Below are 15,781 nucleotides of genomic sequence, written 5' to 3'. Positions count from 1 at the left end.
TAATCATGTAACTTATGCAGGAAATTTAGCCACTTGAAGAAATATTTTGACAAGTTTAAAAATAGAATTTTAAAATGAAATATATATGAAAAAGACCATAGTATCCTTGATCGTCCTCAACTTCATATTTCTACATAATAAAAAAGTATCACATTTTACCTGTCAACTTTGAATTTAAATCAAACTTACATTAGTTCACTATTTAGATTAATATGTTTGAAATCAAATAAAAGTAAAAAATTTATTATATATTTTAATGAAGAACTACCTTTTTAAAATCTAGTAAACAACTTTAGTTTACTTTAAATGCAAATATACCATCCTATTCATTTTATTTGTAAAGTTACATTTTGACATCTTTAAAATATTATTTTTCAATATTAAAATTATTTTTATATATTCTTTAATTTCAATCTAATATATATTATTAATTTATCTCACTTATTTCTTTCCAGGTATATTAATTAGAGCCAAAGTAAAAGTAATTAATTATATTTTTAAATAATGAATTTTATATTAAAGTAGACATTTTTAGTAAGTATAATGAATAAAAAAAATATTAGAATTAAATTAAAGTAAGAGTAAAATAGAGGTATGAGTAGATATCACAGTAACTCATAAAAAAGTAAAGTAATAACAAACTGAGTTGATGGTAATAATAATAACTAAAAATATTTCTAGAACTATTTAATTTTATTCTAATCATTCTCGATAGATTTTTGTTTGCGTAAGTTATATTTTTACATTTGATCACCATTCACTTCATATATAGAAAGATGTTTCTAGAATATATTATTTTTCTTGCTATTTTTCTTAATAGATTTTTGTTATAATGAGATTTTATTTCATTTCTTGATCGTCTTAAATGTAAATATGTTATCCTATTCATTTTTATTGGTAAAATTACTTCTTAACAACTTTTTCTTTATTTCAATCTAATACATATTATTAATTTTATCACACTTTTTTCTTTTCAAGTATATTCATTATAGACAAAATAAAGGTGAAAATAAGTAATTCATAATGTATATTTATATTAAAGTAGGTATTTTTTATAAGCATAATGAATAGAAAAAATATTAAGAGTTAAATTAAAGTAATAGTAAAATAGATTTAATGAATAGATATTACAATGACCCATAAAAAAAATGAAGTAATAACAAAATAAATTAATAGTAATAAAAATAACTAAAGATGTTTCTAGAAATATTTAATTTTCTTATTATCATTTTTGGTAGCGTGAAAGTATATTTTTACCCCTGATCATTATTCACTTCATATATAGAAAAATCTTTCTAGATTATTTACAACTTTCTTAATAAATTTTTGTTAGAATGAAATTACAATTTTACCCTTGATTGTCCTAACTTCCTCTTCTATATAACTAGACTAGATATCAGGTGCCTGCGCCCAACGTATGTTAGTTTTTTTTTACCTATTTATGTGACATAAATGAAATTTGAAAAAGTGAACTAAATTTTTTACATGTATTTTTTTAGAAATATTACAAATTATTAATTTATGTACCTTTTGTGTCATTTTCGAATGATATATGTTACTATATCTGTTTTATTTTATGTGATACAAGTAATATTAGAAAAGTCAACGAAGTTTCTTATATGATTCTCACATATTTTTAGTTGTCATTTTATTGTGATTCATAGTACTTTTTAGTTCTTACCTTATTTTCAAACAATATATGCAACTTTTTTTTTTGTTTGGACAAAAATAAGGGAGTCAATCAAATTTTATTATATTATTTTAACTATGTTTTTCTAAAAATATTTTAAATTGTTACATTGCGTTTTTAGTTTTTTTTTTAATGTAATTTTCAAATATGTAACAAATTAGAAGTTAAAACGAAGAAATTAAAGTTTTCAAATCATTATATTTCTATATTAAAATGTTCAAATCTTTAAAGCTCCACATATATGCACAAATTAATAGAAAGAAGCCAAACGATCTTCTTAAAAAGAAATATATGAAAGCTCATTTTAATAATAACACATGTACATTTCATTTTTAATATATGAATCCCTCATTTTCGATTTATATGAACTTATTGTTTTATTTTATTTCAAAAAGAAAATCAACTTCTGAATTTTAATTTTTTATATAGCATATTTAAAATCAGAAAATTAAAAATATTTCAATATACAAAATTTAAATATACATATAAATTCTAATTTTAATTTTGATTGATTCCACCTAATATTATACTTGATATATAATTATTAAGAGCTAAGCGTAATCATTATTTATTTACTTTCATATAATAAACATATATCACAATAACTCATAGAAAATGAAGAAAATACAAAAGTGAGGTAATACTAGTAATAATAACTAAATATGTTTGTAGAACTATTTAATTTTGTTGTTATCATTCGTGGTAGATTTTTGCTTGCATGAAATTACATTTTTACCTTTGATCATCATTCACTTTATATATATAAAGATGTTTCTAGAACTATTTATTCTTGTTAGATTTTTGTTAGAATGAAATTACATTTTTAGTCGTCTTTAATACAAATATATCATCCTATTCATTTTTATTTGTAAAGTTACTTTGCAACATCTTTTTCTTTAATTTCAATCAAATATATATTATTAATTTGATCACACTTATTTATTTTCAAGTATATTATTAGAGCCAAAATAAAGATGAAAATAATTAATTCATGATAAATTATTGTATAAAAAGTAGGCATTTTTATAAGCACAATGAATAAAAAAAAATATTAAGAATTAAATTAAAGTAATAGTAAAATAGAGTAATAATAAAATAGATATCACAATAACTCATAAAAGAAAAGAAAGTGAAGTAATAACAAAACAAGTTAATGGTAATAAAAATAACTTAAGATGTTTCTAGAATTATTTAGTTTTTTTATTATTATTCTTGATAGATTTTTGTTAGAGTGAAATTACATTTTTGCCCTTGATCATTATTCACTTCATATATGAAAAGATGTTTCTAGAATTATTAATTATATTTCTTAATAGATTTTTGTTAGCGTGAAATTATATTTTCGCCCTTGATCGTCCACCCACTTCACTCTTCTGTATAATAGAAATAATAATATTGTTAAACAAATCACTATAAATACATTTTTTTCCAAAGAAAATAAAAGATATTAATTTTAAATTATTTTTATTAAAAAAATTAATTAATTCATGTAAGTTATATTTGATCCTTCTCGCACATTTTATTTTTTTACTATTTTTAATCATCAATCGATTTGATTTTTTATTTTGATGGTTAATTTATTCTTTTCACTTATTTTTTCTTGTAGAATGTATTATAGTTGCCCCAAATATTTTTTTTACAAATATAAAACTAATAAATTATAATATAGACACAAAAAAAGTAAGTTTTTCTTACTTTTTGAGTGCTTTCATTCACACTTTTTTCTTTTTATTTCTCTTATTTTTATACTAAATAATAAAAGAAAAAATAAAACGAGAATAAAAACTCAAATAATAATAATCAAAGAAGTCAGAAATTAAGTAGTGTGTGAAAAATGTAGAATAGGTATTAAAAAAAAGTAGTGTGGGTTTTATCCTATGCGCACTCAAAAAGGATAGCGGTTGCGGGTTTCCCTTGTCATAAAAAAAAAGCAGTGTGTGAAAAAGATAAAAAATACATGATTTTTTAAAACATCAACAGTTAGAAAAAAAAGGAAAATTACACGGTTAAACAAAACATATACTAGTTAATTAGTCATTATAGCTATAGTTTTAGTTAATTACCACAAGCATCAATATTCAGTGATAATTACGTGGGTTGGAGTTTTAAATTTGTATAATTCGCACATTTGTATAATTCGAAATTGGTAAAATATAATATATATAAATTTTTTATCATGCAATTTTGTATCATATAATTTGTATAATTGTTCAAAGTTCAGATGTTTGTATTTGTATAAATTTGTTAGTTTGAGTTTATACGAAAAAGATCAATTATACAAACATACCTGCAAATTATACAAACTCATCTATGAATTATACACAGCCACAATTATATAAATCGACGAATTATTACAAAAGATCCAACATAAATTGTAGCTACAACCCGAAAATATGCAAACTATAGCTAAGGAGTATAATTGAGTTTATTATAGGGATTATTTGCGAAGATTACCCTTAAAAAATAATTTCAATTAGTTTTCCCACTTTTGTAATGGTATGGTATATGTGAGTCATTTTTGTAACGAGAGATAAAGAAGTTCTGAATGATAAAATTGAGGGGTATATCAAACTTTATTTCGCATATATCTACTAAAAAAATTAATTACGCTTCATAGTTATAATTTGCTAATTACGATTCATAGCTACATGTTATAGGAAGGAGAATGACCAGCGAGATTGAGTGAGGGGAGGAGAGAGACGAGCGAGAAAGGATAGAGAGTAAGAGAGAAATAAATTGTATATGTATAATTTATGGGTACATTTATATAATTCACGTGTTTTTATATAATTGAGTAAAACAAAATCTAAAATTATACAAATATAATAAAATTCAAAATAACAAATTGATACAAATATAATACTAAGAAGTTTACTCTATTTTGTATAAAAAATGTATACTTTCATAAATATCAATCAAACCATAAATAATAGGAAGTTTCTCATATTTTTCTTACACATTGTTAGGAAAACATTTGGGGCAATTCAATGGTGATATTTTTCTATTTTAATGCGTATATTGACCAACAAAAAGTTGAGGTAGTATTATTGTGTTATTTTCCTGTTAAGTTTTTTAAAAGTATGTAATGTTAAACTTGAATTAAGACGTGTTCTTAAATAAGCCTATATTAACCAAATAAGGAAATATAGACAAGAAATTTGTTTCCTTTCATTGTCATATTGATCGGTTCGAAAACATACATGCACTTGTCGTATACTATAAACTATATAAAGAGTTGTATCAATGGACTGAAGGAGAATTTCGGTGTATTGATAAAGTTATTATAGTAGAGAGTAATAAATTCCTGTGATATAGTTCTTTCGGAATACTTAATATATAGTTAACGTTTTAATGCACTAGACTGTCCTTTTAGTGATATCAATGAACTATATTTAACTTGTGTTTGAACATATGATTTCAAATTAACATTTCGATATGTGATTTGGGATAATGATTTCAAATTTCATTTGCTTTAAAAAAGATGATTTTGAATTTCAAATATTGATTATAATTTTTTGAAAATATAAAACTTAATCCATAAGTTTATATTTTATTAAAAGAAACTCTATTTTATCTTACCAAAATAATTTCTAATTTTTAAATTTCAAATTTTAACTTTAAAAAAAAAACATCTTAATAAACTAGTAATAAATTTGTGTACATTCATCATATATCCTTTAATCTATTTATTTAGTGTAAATAAATATAAATTAGTTATTTTTTTGGTAACCCCTCTAATCTTTTTAGGAAAAAAGGTGCCTATTTTTCAAGCTAAGAGATTTCCATTTCTTTTCATATTTAGAAAAAAAATAAAATGTAATAGTAGAAAATTCTTAGGAAAAAACCAAACGGAGACTTGACTTAAAAATGAGGACGGGGTAAACCCAATAAATATTCGCCACGTTACCCCCCCCCCTCTCCACCCTAAAACAACACAAGAATTTCCTCTTTATTGCCGAAGATTGTATTTCTTTATGAGTCTCCTACACAGAACCAACTCTTCCTTCACCATTTTTGAACTCATCACTCTCAAACCCCAAAAATTAAAAATTAAAAAAAAAAAAAAGTTTCTCTGAACCAAAAATCTCAAACTTCATCATCAATTTCTCAAGTTTCATTCTCCGGAGTTGTTGATCAGAAAACGGCTAACTCCTCCATCTCTGTGAGTTTTTAGTGTTTTTTTTTCATCTACAGTACCGATCATGTTTTTAGTTGTGATTTCATCTTTGATTTTGTTTTGAGATTTTGTTTTTTCGCAACCAGAGTTACTGATTTTTTTATTATTTTTTTTTTCGTTTTGTGTTTGTGTATTCCGATTATATGGCATCTGTTTTGATACATTTGATAGCTTCTCCAAATTTCGGTGATAAAGCCAGAATTTTCATCAGTCAAATCATGCTATTTACATGATTCAACTGACCTCTTCAGAAAAAGCTATAATCTGAGTAGCAATTGAAATATCATTTAGGTAGAGCTCAAAGGGTTCAGCCTTTAGTTAAATAGTGTAAAAACGGTCTAATTTTCCGTCGATAAAGTTTCTCGGGCTTTTTGCTAGCTTCGCCCTGATTTGAGCACAAATTTTCAATTTGAAACGGCATATCGATACAATTTTTTTTTGATGGGCTAAATAAATAAATGAACTATTCAATAATTCATAACTAAATTAAATGCAAATTTTACCAATTCTAAATAATTAGATCTTAGTTGCTGTTGTTGCATGAAATTATATGAACACTAGGAATTTAACACATATATAATAATTCATGTATCTAATAGATTCTATGTTCACCATTTTCTTACGGACTTTTTCTTTTTCGTTTTACTTATATTGTGCGTGTGTGACTCAGCGAGAATAAATTGGTGGTTTTCTAATATATTAAGACTCGAGAGTCAAGTAGACTAGGACATGACGTGTTATTCATGTGTCATAGTGATAAAGTTTTTTTTTTGTTTTAATTTATTTATTTTATTTTAATATGTTATGTAATTTTAAAAAAAATTGAATTTTGTGATTTTTAATTTGACATGGTGTTTATATCATATATTTTCTAATATTGATAGTGTTATTCCTTTGTTAGCATTAGGAAAAATAATACATACATTATTTTTGTGTTATTAATGTTTTGTTTGTGTACATTTTTCAACATATCTCTTAGTGGGTGTCCTGATTGATTTTTTCAAATGACTTATTGTGTATTTTAATTTATGTGATTTTTTTTTTAGTTAATTTCAAAAAAAAAGATATATTTTTATATTAATTAATAATTTAATTATAAAATATTTATTTTACTCTTAATAAAATGATTTACAATCATATGAATTTTTATTATTCATTTTAAATCATAAATTTTAATTTATTTTTTTTTTAAATTTTATATTGAATCAAATACCCCACCTAAGATGAGATAGAAGGAGTGTAAAATAAAAATAAATTGGTAATACCTAACTTTTGACTTTTTGTTTTTTTGTTTGTACTCTCTCAGCTTTATAAAATTACTTAAAAGCACTTTTGAAGCCATACAAACACTTCCAAAACAAAACAAAAGAAAGTATAAAAGCCAAAGTGATTAAAAATAAGTTAATTTAAACACCACTTAGTTATACACTTTATTTGATATCAAGACACGAATAACTATAATACAAGGAGTAGTGCATTCATTAGCGTGATTAAAAATATATTTACCCCTTAAAATATTTTTAATATCCTTTCCATCATATTTGAGTAGAGTATTTTTGCATATAAATATTTATTTCTTAGAAATTATGTAATACATATTATTTTTTATGAATCAAATTAAGCAATGCATATAAATTACAATTTGTATAACTAATATAAATATTACTAATACGCCTTATTCAACATTATTCTTATGTACTCTTAAGTTTCAAATTTGTCCCTATCATGCAAAACTTGACCCCAAGTAATTTTGGTACATTTCTATCAGCTACAGCCAAGTGGGAATAGACTCCACAATAATAATAATTTCAATTCTTTGTTAAAAGTCTCGGTCAAATTTGCATGCGTTGAGGATGATATTAGTAATAATTGGATAGTACTTAAGGATGTAATTAATAAAGTGGATTAAGAACGTTGAGGTCTCAGATTTAAATTAAATATCCACTAGAGATTTGAAATTTAAATACATAAAGTGGATTAAGAACGTTGAGGTCTCAGATTTAAATTAAATATCCACTAGAGATTTGAAATTTAAATACATACTTTTCAAACTTATTATAATATTAAGAAATGAAAAATATAGTAGGCTTAAAGAATTGTTTTGCTGAGAATAGTAAATGTTGCAATTGTGTTTCTTTTCCAGGAGGCTGCTGGGGCATGATGTCCAGCAATACTCCTTTTTTGTTTACTGATTATATTGATCATTTGGTAATGAAAATAATAATATTATTTTTTGTTTTTTGCTGGCCTAATATTATTTAAACATCAAATGTGTTATAGGTGTATATATATGTTTTTGGGTTATAGGTGTGTGTAAGTGAACTTATAACAATCAAAAGATGTTGGAACAAGGATTTTGTTGCAGAGAAGGTTGAAAGTATCTGGTAGTTGGAATGATGGAATTCTGGTTTTGATATTTCGTTGGTGAGTGAAAAATATTTTTAGGAGAAAAATATATATTAAATATTAATAATCAAATTGAATAGTATTTTGAGTATTAGAAATGAACACTAATGTACAAGTGTTAGATGAAGATGAAACAAATTAGTTGAGATAGTTCTCTCTGTTTTTATCTACAACTTTTTTTGCAGAGAAAAAGACTAGACATTGCTCTGTGATTGTGATTCCATGGGTCGTTTTCCCTATCAATACTTTCACTCTTTTGTCTTTTCCTTTCTGTGTTTTCAATGTGTGAAATATGTTTTTGATCATTGTTTTCTCCCATCTTTTTTGTTTGCTTTGATGGGGGTTCTTCGTATGAAATTGTTTATAATTAGTGGCTTTATATGAATCTTGGAATTTAACTATGTTCCTTTTGCATGATATAATCTGTGCTTCGATTTTCTTGATGGTTTTCTGTTTCTCTTTTCTGTAAATACATATAATATGTTGACAGGAAATTATATCACCAAGAATTAGTGTTCCTGCTATGCAAGTGAGCCGTATGAGAGCTTTTTGTAAATCTTGGTAACATGATCCCAATGTGTGATTACAGGATATCGATTTCAAATTCTTAGTTGTGAGGGGGGTTGACCATTAGTCTTGGATAGTAATAGTTTTCTTTGCTTGTATTTGGTAATGTACAATATTTGACTGTCGGAGTGACTATTTTCTAAACGCAGAAAAATGGAATTCTCTCGAGCAGACTACATGAATGATGACTCTGACTATAATTCTCCCTATATCTTCAAGGGATCTTCCTCAGCAACTACATCTCAGAGGCGCAGTATTCAGCGGGTATGTTTAAGTTCTTTATGAAACATTCATCGTTTTAGTAGTTAGCAACTGTTTTCTATATTTATTGTTTTAAGACCTCTTTTTAACAATTATTGTGCTGTATGCATTTCCTTTGTGACTTAAGACAGCAGTCAAAAAGGACATTTTGTTAGTTTTGGGTCATGTTTTGCAAAAATATTGAATATAAGTTCGAAACGTTCTTCTGATGATTAGTGGTGTAGCCTAGTTCTCTTGTATTACCATCTGCTTCCCCATATTCTTTTATTTTTGACGATAAATGCACTTGACTAACAATTCATGCAATATACAAGCTTCAATTAATTGAATGTCCCATTGTGTTTCATGATGAGCCAATCTTTAGTCCCTGTTTCCTTTATAGCGTCATCTTTTAGACGAAGAAACAAGGGAAAGAGTCTATGAGAGCAAAATCACTTGATTTTGATAAGTTACCTCTCTTGCACTGCAGATTGCAGGATATGACTTTAAGACTGAGGCTTGTCAGAAGGTAGATGAATTTCCTGCACACATCATAAGAGAAGGGGATAAGAAGATAAAAGATGTTGTGAAGGAGCATGTACTCCCTTTCCTTCCTGCTAAGTCGCTTATGAAGTTTAAGGCCGTGTCTAAAGATTGGGATAAATGGATAGCTAGTCCCTTATTAATCCACCAACAAAGTTTTTCTTGCCAGAGTTTTTCGGGCTACATTTATCAAAATATGAGTGAATGGGATATGAATACTATGTTTTTATCTCTGGACCCTTCTACAATTGGAGTTCCCAGCCCAGCCCTTGATTTCTTGCCTGAAGTTGTCAAAATTCTAAGCTCTTGCAGCGGGTTGCTCCTTTGTCAGGGGTCAGAGAAGTATTATGTTTGCAATCCTGCAACTCAAGACTGGAAAACTCTCCCTCCTCCCCGGTACTATCATGGTGATGAACCGGCAATTGTTCTTGCATTTGAACCTTCTCTCCGTAACATTGAGGCATATTATCATGTTATCTGTGCATTTCCTATGCTTGATCAGCCAATCATCGGATTTGAGATTTACTCTTCAGAATCAAATACTTGGAGCTGCTCTTCTGCATACTGTTCTGATCTAGAAAATTCGTGTCTTGTTGGTGGGAGTTTGTTTATGAAGGGTGTTGCTTACTTCGAGACAAAATCAAACGAAGTATTGGCCTTTGATGTGAAAGAAGAGATCCCTGCAATTATGTCTTTACCTGCTCAAGTTGGGAGGCATGGATCCTTAACACAGATGGATGGTGAGCTGAGCTATGTTACTGCTTTTAATGAATGTGAAAATGTCTTCTTAATAGATATCTACCAAGGCATGGAAATGAGCCTGAAGCGCAGTGTTAGCATCAATCTTGGACCTGAGAGGGGTCTCACTTATGCGTGCAAGGTACTACCCTGTGTTAACAGTGATGCTGTGGCTATTCAGGTTCGCGAACACATATACTTGTATCACATCAGGGAGCAGAAAGTCGAGTCTATAGCAAGTCCAAACGCTATCGGTCCAGCCAAAAGGTTCCTGCCCTACATAAACAGCCTTGCTAATGCTACATTCAGTTGAAGCCTTAATTCACTCTGTCCATGAGTGAAAATCACTGATTTTACAGCTCTTTTGAATCTTTGCTTACATTATGACTTAGATGGTGTATAAAACTAAGTTGACATTCTCTTTTTTGTGAACAATGGATTTTGTCTAAGTAGCTGTTTCATTTGGACAGTGACATTTTTATTATCTTTGGCCTCAACATAAGTATTTATTTATTAATTTTTGTGGTTTATTTTTCAACTATAGTTTACTGTAAATTATGGTATATTCTGTGCTGTATTATATTGAAATTCTGTATGCTCTGTTCTGTATTTATGAGATTCAAATTCGGAGATTTTATGAGTTCCCAGCCCAACTCTTGATTTCTTGCCTGAACTTGTCAAAATTCTAAGCTCTTGCAGCTGGTCAGGGGTCGGAGAATTATTATGTTTGTAATCCTGCAACCCGAGACTGGAAAATGCTTCAGTATTATCATGGGGAAGAACCCGCGGTTGTTCTTGCATTTGAGCCTTCTCTTCGTAACATTCAGGGCATATAAAATGACAAGATTGAGTGAGCCCTTGGAATGTAATGTCTTTTGAGTTTTTTCATTTTTTGGTTCCTTTAGGTACACCATTTGTTTTATAATAATAATATTATTTTGTTTTAATGGTAATATGGGGAGTGACAAGTAAAGAGGAGAATTGTGGGGTAATGAGGAACTATAATTCTGGAAATAAGAATAACAAACTAATTATGTTAGATGAAATTAGAGGTGTTAAATGGCAACCCCTCTAAAGATTTGGCAAGAGAGAGAGGCCCCCTTCTTTTCAGGAACACTCCAAGTATTGTTTTTTTGGGGGGGTTGGGGCTGGGGAAAAACTGCTACACTAAGATGAAAGTTTTACAATGTTAACATTTCTCTCTCTGTTCCATTTGACAACAATTTCTTGTTCTTCATTGAGGTAAAACATCTTTTATTTATTTGCTTTCTTCTTTGTTCGTATATGACATGCAAATATCTGTTTTGTTTTGTAGGGACATTGAAGAATCGTTGAGAAGAAAGAGCAGTTAACGGGAGATAGATATAGATTGGGAATCTTTTTATCATTTGCCAAAGATATGGATTCATCTCCTGGAACTGCTTCCTCCAATGATACTGATTCTAAAGGAACCCCTTCTTCAAATGGAACTCCGCCTTCATCTTCATCTTCAGATTCTCCTTCCTCTTCGTCTTCGTCTTCATCTCCATCACCAAAAAATGAATCTCCACCTTCATCATCACCGCCACCTCAATCTCCTCCTCCGTCTTCTAATGCATCACCACCTCCAAAAAATGATTCTCCTCCGCCTTCTTCACCACCACCATCCTCTCCTGGTTCTAATTCATCACCATCAAAAGATAACAATAACAATAACAATAACGATAACGATAATAATAACAATAATAATAATAATAACAACAACAATAATAATACTGATAATCAATCCCCAAATCCTTCGTCTAATACACCATCACAATCACCACCACCATCATCAACGTCCAATAATCCATCAACCCCAAGTAGTCCTAAAAATCCTCCATCATTTCTGTTATTTTCCCCACCACCGCCTGTTCTCACGCCTGCACCTCCTCATGCACATTTGTCTCCTCCTCCGCGCTCAGGATCTAATGAACCATCGCCTGCAAACGATGATTCCTCAAGTACTGTTGGTATAGTAGCTGGAATTGCTGTCGGAGGCATAGCCATAGTCGCGTTGATCATTCTATGTGTGTGGTGTAGTAGAAGGAAGAAGAAACAGAGATACTATATGGCTCCTGGACCTAAAGGTATCTATGTTACAAAATTATTAATTATAAAGCATATTACTTTCGATTAATATGTTTTTTGATTAGGTGGTGATCCATACTACAATAACAACAATCAATGGAATAGACGTCAGTCGATGGATCATGTAATGAAGGTACCACAAAGTGAAATGGGGACTCAGAGTGGTTGGGCTGGAGCTACTCCACATCAGCAGGGAGCAAATTCAAGCGGCGAATTTGGATCAGGTTATTCAGGCCAAGCAGTGCCATTGCCTCCTCAATCACCTAATATGGGACTTGGTGGTTTCTCCCAGAGCCAATTCACTTATGAGGAGCTAGCTAAGGCCACAGATGGATTCTCTCAGGCCAATCTGTTAGGACAAGGTGGTTTCGGATACGTGCATAAAGGTGTTTTGAATGATGGAAGAGTGGTTGCTATCAAGAGTTTGAAAGCAGGAAGTGGACAAGGAGAACGAGAATTTCAAGCTGAAGTTGAGATCATTAGCAGAGTTCATCATCGTCATCTTGTGTCCCTCGTTGGATATTGCATTGCTAATGGACAACGCATGTTGGTCTATGAATATGTTGACAACAAAACCTTGGAGTTTCACCTTCATGGTACATTCTTTGCCTATTCAATACTCTCTATTATGAAATAAGAGAATTGTTTTTCCTAGTTGATTCCCGAATTTCGATCTAGTCTTGATAAGGGTGAAATCAAATTCAATATTGCAGGAAAAGGTCAACCTGTCATGGATTGGGAGACAAGACTTAAAATTGCTTTGGGATCAGCTAAAGGACTTGCTTATCTCCATGAAGATTGTATGAACATTCTAATCTACACTTTCACCTCTCTTTGTCTCTCTTTATATCTCTTTCTCTCTCATTTCTTGCTATATACATGCAGGCCAACATCGAATTATCCACCGCGACATCAAGGCTGCAAATATTCTACTTGACCTCAATTATGAAGCCTTGGTAATTAAATGATCAACCACATTTGATACATCAATAAAAATATGAAGAACAAGTTTTATGTTAAAACCTCGCGTTTTTGTTTAAGAAAGGTTTATTAAAGGAAAAAATTTGGTTCATTAGGTGGCAGATTTTGGATTGGCTAAGCTTACTTCGGATAACAACACTCATGTATCAACTCGTGTTATGGGAACATTCGGGTGAGTCAAGCATAACTACTTAATCGTATAAAACTTGTATCAACAATCAGAACCAATTATGCATTTTAACATACTTCAGATGTATCTAAGCAAGAAAGTTACTTGCAGGTACTTAGCTCCTGAATATGCATCAAGTGGCAAACTAACAGAGAAGTCCGATGTGTTTTCATATGGAGTCATGCTGTTGGAACTCATAACCGCGAAAAAACCAGTTGATCCTAGCAATATGATGGAGGACAGTTTAGTAGATTGGGTTTGTTCTAGATCCTCACTTCACATTTGATAGCGCCAAGACGTGCTTAGACTTTCAACTTTTAATTCAGGTATTGATCTAATATATGAATGTATACAGGCTAGGCCCCTTCTTACAAGAGCACTTGAAGAGGAAAAATATGATGGATTGGTAGACGCACGTCTTGAAGGGAACTATGATACAGATGAGCTACATCGCATGATAGGTTGTGCTGCATCTAGCATTCGCCATTCTGCTAAAAGACGTCCCAAAATGAGTCAGGTATGATTACCCTCTCTAGAAGATAATTAACAAATATGTTGTAGCATATTTTGGTGGTTTTCTTATATGGACTCTAGAAATCCTCTTTACATGATATCAGAGTCAGGTTCATCTCCGTTTGGACAAAATGACTAGTTTCACTTATGCATGATGAACAGATTGTACGTGCATTGGAAGGCAATTCATCGTTGGAGGACTTGAACGATAATCCAAAACCAAGCAAGGTTCCTAGCTTCGCGGGGGCACCCACTCAGAGCTATGATACTGGTATGTATAATGCTGACATGATGAAGTTCAGGAAAATGATTATGCCAACACAAGAATTTAGCAGCAGTCCAAGTGAGTAATGAATCAACCCTTCTTACTCCTTCTCAAGCAACGATTCAACTCGCGAGCAAGAGTAAAAGAAAAAAAAGAATGTACCTAAAGCTTGAGATATTTTTTCAAAACATTTTCATGGCTGGAACTGATAACAAAGATTTGGGATTACAAAAATTAATGTTTATGATGTACATTCATTACTCATATCTTGATTTGAATAACAAAGATTATAGGATCAGAATACAATTATACCTTTTTTGTTTCAATATGTACAGCAATTCACATACAATTTATTCCTACAAAAATGTTGAAAATCTTTATGTTTACCATATAGTCATCTGCTTCCTATTTCTATTCATCTCCATTTTAAGTACCAAAATTTTGTGTTTTTTTAAATAATTTATTTTTAACTTTTATCAGAAGTCTGCTTTAAAAGATTTCATTGTGCTCTGAGAGACACAGACACAACTCCTGTTTGTTAAAATAAAAATTTTAAGAAATACAATCAACAGTTTCTGTTATTAGTGTATATATACATTTCTCTGTTTCTAAATAATTTAACTTCAATCTTTCATTTTATCCAGATAAAATTAGTCATAATCACATAAATATTTTAGATTGTAAATTTCAAAAGTATTTTTAGGAATAAGTGATAAGTAAATTTAAATGGAGAGAATAATATTGTACATAGGATGATGCGATACTGATCTCATATATATATATATGGAGTATTATAAGTGGGAAGATTCAAAGGTTAAAATTAAATTACTATTTTACCCTTATATTAAAAGAATTAAAATAAATATTATAAAATATAATTAAATAGTTGTTGTAAAGAAAGCTCAGAATGTAAGAAGAAAAAGACAAGAAATATAAGATAGAGGAGAGAATTTTCTTATTCAAGTGTATCATACAATGGTGAATGATATCTCTATTTATAGTGTTGAGATATCATAGTCAAAGGTCACCTTGAAATTTACATAGTTATCATCAAGGTTCATATCACCTTGATATCTTATCACATTGGAAACACTAATACATGAATCCAATTAATTGTTGGATAACTCTAATGGATCATCCACATATACAATGGATTTACAACACTCCCCCTTGGATATCCATAGATTATAAGCCTCGTTAAAACCTTACTAGGAAAAACCCAGTGGGAAAAAGCCTAGTGAAGGAAAAAGAGTACACATATCTCATAATACGCTTTGAATGTTGCCTCGTTAAAAACCTTACCAGGAAAACCCAACTTGGGACAAAACCATAGTTAAGGAAAAGAGTACAACGCGTATTTAGCTCCCCCTGATGAAAACTTTA

The 15,781-nt window shown here is 29.5% G+C and overlaps 2 protein-coding genes across 3 annotated transcripts; both read left to right on the top strand.

The window, feature by feature from the left end:
* Nucleotides 1-5,624: 5,624 nt before the first annotated feature.
* Nucleotides 5,625-10,899, top strand: LOC107009250 (F-box protein At5g07610-like). Of its 2 annotated transcripts, XM_027914876.1 has the most exons (4): nucleotides 5,651-5,852; nucleotides 8,175-8,291; nucleotides 8,990-9,104; nucleotides 9,571-10,899. In XM_027914876.1, exons 3-4 carry the CDS (start codon nucleotides 8,994-8,996, stop codon nucleotides 10,672-10,674), a joined length of 1,215 nt encoding a protein of 404 aa, XP_027770677.1. In that variant the 5' UTR covers nucleotides 5,651-5,852; nucleotides 8,175-8,291; nucleotides 8,990-8,993; the 3' UTR covers nucleotides 10,675-10,899. The 2 variants fall into 2 exon arrangements, with proteins under 2 accessions (XP_015064041.1, XP_027770677.1); XM_015208555.2 differs by lacking the exon at nucleotides 8,175-8,291 and having other exon boundaries at nucleotides 5,625-5,852.
* A 551-nt stretch (nucleotides 10,900-11,450) lies between these two features.
* LOC107009616 (proline-rich receptor-like protein kinase PERK4) lies at nucleotides 11,451-14,772 on the top strand. Its single transcript, XM_015208964.2, has 9 exons — nucleotides 11,451-11,603; nucleotides 11,677-12,469; nucleotides 12,536-13,066; nucleotides 13,184-13,270; nucleotides 13,356-13,426; nucleotides 13,547-13,623; nucleotides 13,732-13,876; nucleotides 13,976-14,137; nucleotides 14,296-14,772. Exons 2-9 carry the CDS (start codon nucleotides 11,761-11,763, stop codon nucleotides 14,482-14,484), a joined length of 1,971 nt encoding a protein of 656 aa, XP_015064450.1. The 5' UTR covers nucleotides 11,451-11,603; nucleotides 11,677-11,760; the 3' UTR covers nucleotides 14,485-14,772.
* Nucleotides 14,773-15,781: the final 1,009 nt, after the last annotated feature.

This window comes from Solanum pennellii, chromosome 2 (assembly GCF_001406875.1).
Source record: "Solanum pennellii chromosome 2, SPENNV200".
NCBI classification, from domain to species: Eukaryota; Viridiplantae; Streptophyta; class Magnoliopsida; order Solanales; family Solanaceae; genus Solanum; species Solanum pennellii.
Note: the sequence above shows the minus strand (reverse complement) of the source record. Positions and strands in the feature narration are given on the sequence as shown.

Bases quoted from the DNA above. Each gene is read 5' to 3' on its own strand.
- LOC107009250 (XM_015208555.2), top strand. From the start codon at position 8,994: ATGGAATTCTCTCGAGCAGACTACATGAATGATGACTCTGACTATAAT. The intron at 9,105-9,570 runs GTATGTTTAAGT...CTTGCACTGCAG, and splicing joins AGAGGCGCAGTATTCAGCGG to ATTGCAGGATATGACTTTAA.
- LOC107009616 (XM_015208964.2), top strand. From the start codon at position 11,761: ATGGATTCATCTCCTGGAACTGCTTCCTCCAATGATACTGATTCTAAA. The intron at 13,067-13,183 runs GTACATTCTTTG...TCAATATTGCAG, and splicing joins CTTGGAGTTTCACCTTCATG to GAAAAGGTCAACCTGTCATG. The intron at 13,427-13,546 runs GTAATTAAATGA...TTGGTTCATTAG, and splicing joins ACCTCAATTATGAAGCCTTG to GTGGCAGATTTTGGATTGGC.